The sequence below is a fragment of the Ascaphus truei genome, chromosome 17, assembly GCF_040206685.1.
Source record: "Ascaphus truei isolate aAscTru1 chromosome 17, aAscTru1.hap1, whole genome shotgun sequence".
In the NCBI taxonomy this organism is placed as follows: Eukaryota; Metazoa; Chordata; class Amphibia; order Anura; family Ascaphidae; genus Ascaphus; species Ascaphus truei.
The window spans coordinates 36,539,082-36,541,231 of record NC_134499.1 but is presented as its reverse complement, the minus strand read 5'-3'; the positions used below and the strand labels follow the sequence as shown (position 1 = coordinate 36,541,231).

Below are 2,150 nucleotides of genomic sequence, written 5' to 3'. Positions count from 1 at the left end.
GAGCTGATTGACAAGGAAACCCTCACCAGGATGTCCTGGAAGCTCAGGTTTGGACAGGGGCAACCTCAGCACCTACTAGAGACCACCAGGAAGAGAAGAGAGGTACCCATTCCCAAATTTCCCAACGCTGGTGGGACCCCCCACCTGCCTCTGATTAATGTGCCCAAGAAACCAGAAGTGAGGGTGTCGGAGGAGAAGGGCCAGGTACATGCTGACCAGCAGATTATGGCTGATATGAGACCAGTCACCCCTCTCACCTCCCACATGCTCTATGAGGGCTTTTCCAAGGAGGGTAAGGGGAGATACATTTATCTGAAGAAGCGGAAGCAGTTGGGTCCAGAGGATAAATTTCCATATCCAATATTATCGTCCTGGGATTATGGCTGGAGGTTAGGTATGTACTGGCTGTGAAGCGCTGGATGACTTTCTTATCCACATACATAGATGTACATTTGTTAATAACACATACATTATGAAAATTAATTAATGTGGATGGAGTTTCTCGTGGATCAGTAACTGGGCTTTGTGCTTCTGAAGCTGTTACTGCAGTTTACAAAGTTAAGTTGCTCTTGTTCTAACAGATTTTAAAAAATCTATAAAATACCATTGCCTTTATTGTTTAATTTACCTTAACCATAAAACAACCTTTTCATTCAAATGCCCTTCAATAATAACAGTTTTTAATCTGCTGCATGGCACACCCTTATATATTTACTCAATATAAAGCCAGCTGTTCTTTACCATACCTGGGCATTCGTTTATTTAGTTTCAGACTATGTCCTTAACTGAATAAGATATAATTTGTGGATATATTTATATGATTTGTTGCACAGTGATGAAGTGATTCCCAACTATAATAAGTGCGTTGTTCTAATACCCGGCCATCGTTCAATCATACATTTAAACTATTCTCCGTCAGTCACACACACACTGGGGTCTCATCAGTCATGCACTCATAATAAGATTCACTTAAATGCACTGCTGTCATTCATTCATACACCTGGCACAAGCCCTCATGCCCTTGTTGGTGTAGGCTCCTCCACTTATTGGCACAAGCTCTCATTCACCTATTCTGTACATTCATTTCAGATAAAAGACCAATGATACCCCTTCAATTTTCATGTGGATAACCTCTAATATTTCTCTTGCAGGTGATGTTGTGAAAGAATTTAGAGTTCCAATCCATGGGAGGTGTAAGATAGTCCGAGATACTTTCTACATGAGAAATGGAGTGTTCTGCCCCCCGGCACACACTGACAAGATGCTCTGAGCCTTGCTACTATGTCCATGCTTCCATCTGTGTGCTGTCTCTGTGACTTTATACTGCTACAGTAATGCTGGGCTGAGCCTTCTAGCAATGAAAGGTCATAGCTAAAAAAAATACTGTATATGAACATGCTGTAACTGTAATTAAATGTTTGTGAATCCCCCCAAATTCTAAATATAAATATGTTTTCCCACTAAAAACATGTACCTTACCTCCTTACCTATAGGTAAAAAGTAAGGATATCCCTGCTTCAGCACAGGTGGCTCAGTCAATGATTGCGCCACCTGTGCTGAAGCAGGGATATCCTTAAAACCTGACCTGTTGGCGGCCCTCGACGCCTGGAGTTGGCCACTCCTGTTGTAGCATAATGCCATGTTATCGTCCAGTAACCTGATGCTATGCCAGCTTGTCTTCTATCCAGACCCCAAAAGCTGAAGTGGAGAGAAACGCAGGAAGTTGTCTGGCAGTGACGCCATGTAATTGATCCCTAACTGAAGCGTTCGACCCACCCCGGACACCGCACAATCCCTGTATCATTATGTTCCAATAACATGCATTTAGCCTAATGAGATGTCGTTTGGACGCTGTTTTTGCATATAATAAGATACCATGTCTGGTTCGGAGTAACGCCAAGTATTGGTAAAACTTAACTAACGTAGCGTTAAACCTCTGTGTTTCCTTTGACTGACGGTAGTTTTAATGTTAGAACACCTGCTTAGCATAGAAAGTGCATGTCATCATCACTAAAGTCCGGTTTAGTTACCGCTATGCTTTTTACCGGAGAAAACGTGGCTTTGCATTGTCATTGTCCTTTGAAGACACACCGTTGGTGTTGACGTGACGTGACCACCATGCTAAGTGACTTAACTGAGCTTCATGGATC

General features: G+C 42.5%; 1 protein-coding gene across 1 annotated transcript in view; it reads left to right on the top strand.

Annotated features, from left to right (window-relative positions):
• Positions 1-1,467, top strand: part of LOC142468341 (protein SPMIP1) — a 1,683-nt gene extending 216 nt beyond the window's left edge. Inside the window, exons 1-2 of the mRNA XM_075574813.1 lie at positions 1-394; positions 1,152-1,467. The exon at positions 1-394 is cut by the window's left edge and continues 216 nt beyond it. Of these exons, the coding sequence (XP_075430928.1) occupies positions 1-394; positions 1,152-1,270 (513 nt within the window). The 3' untranslated portion in view covers positions 1,271-1,467. The remainder of the gene's footprint in view (positions 395-1,151) is intronic.
• The last annotated feature ends 683 nt before the right edge of the window (positions 1,468-2,150 follow it).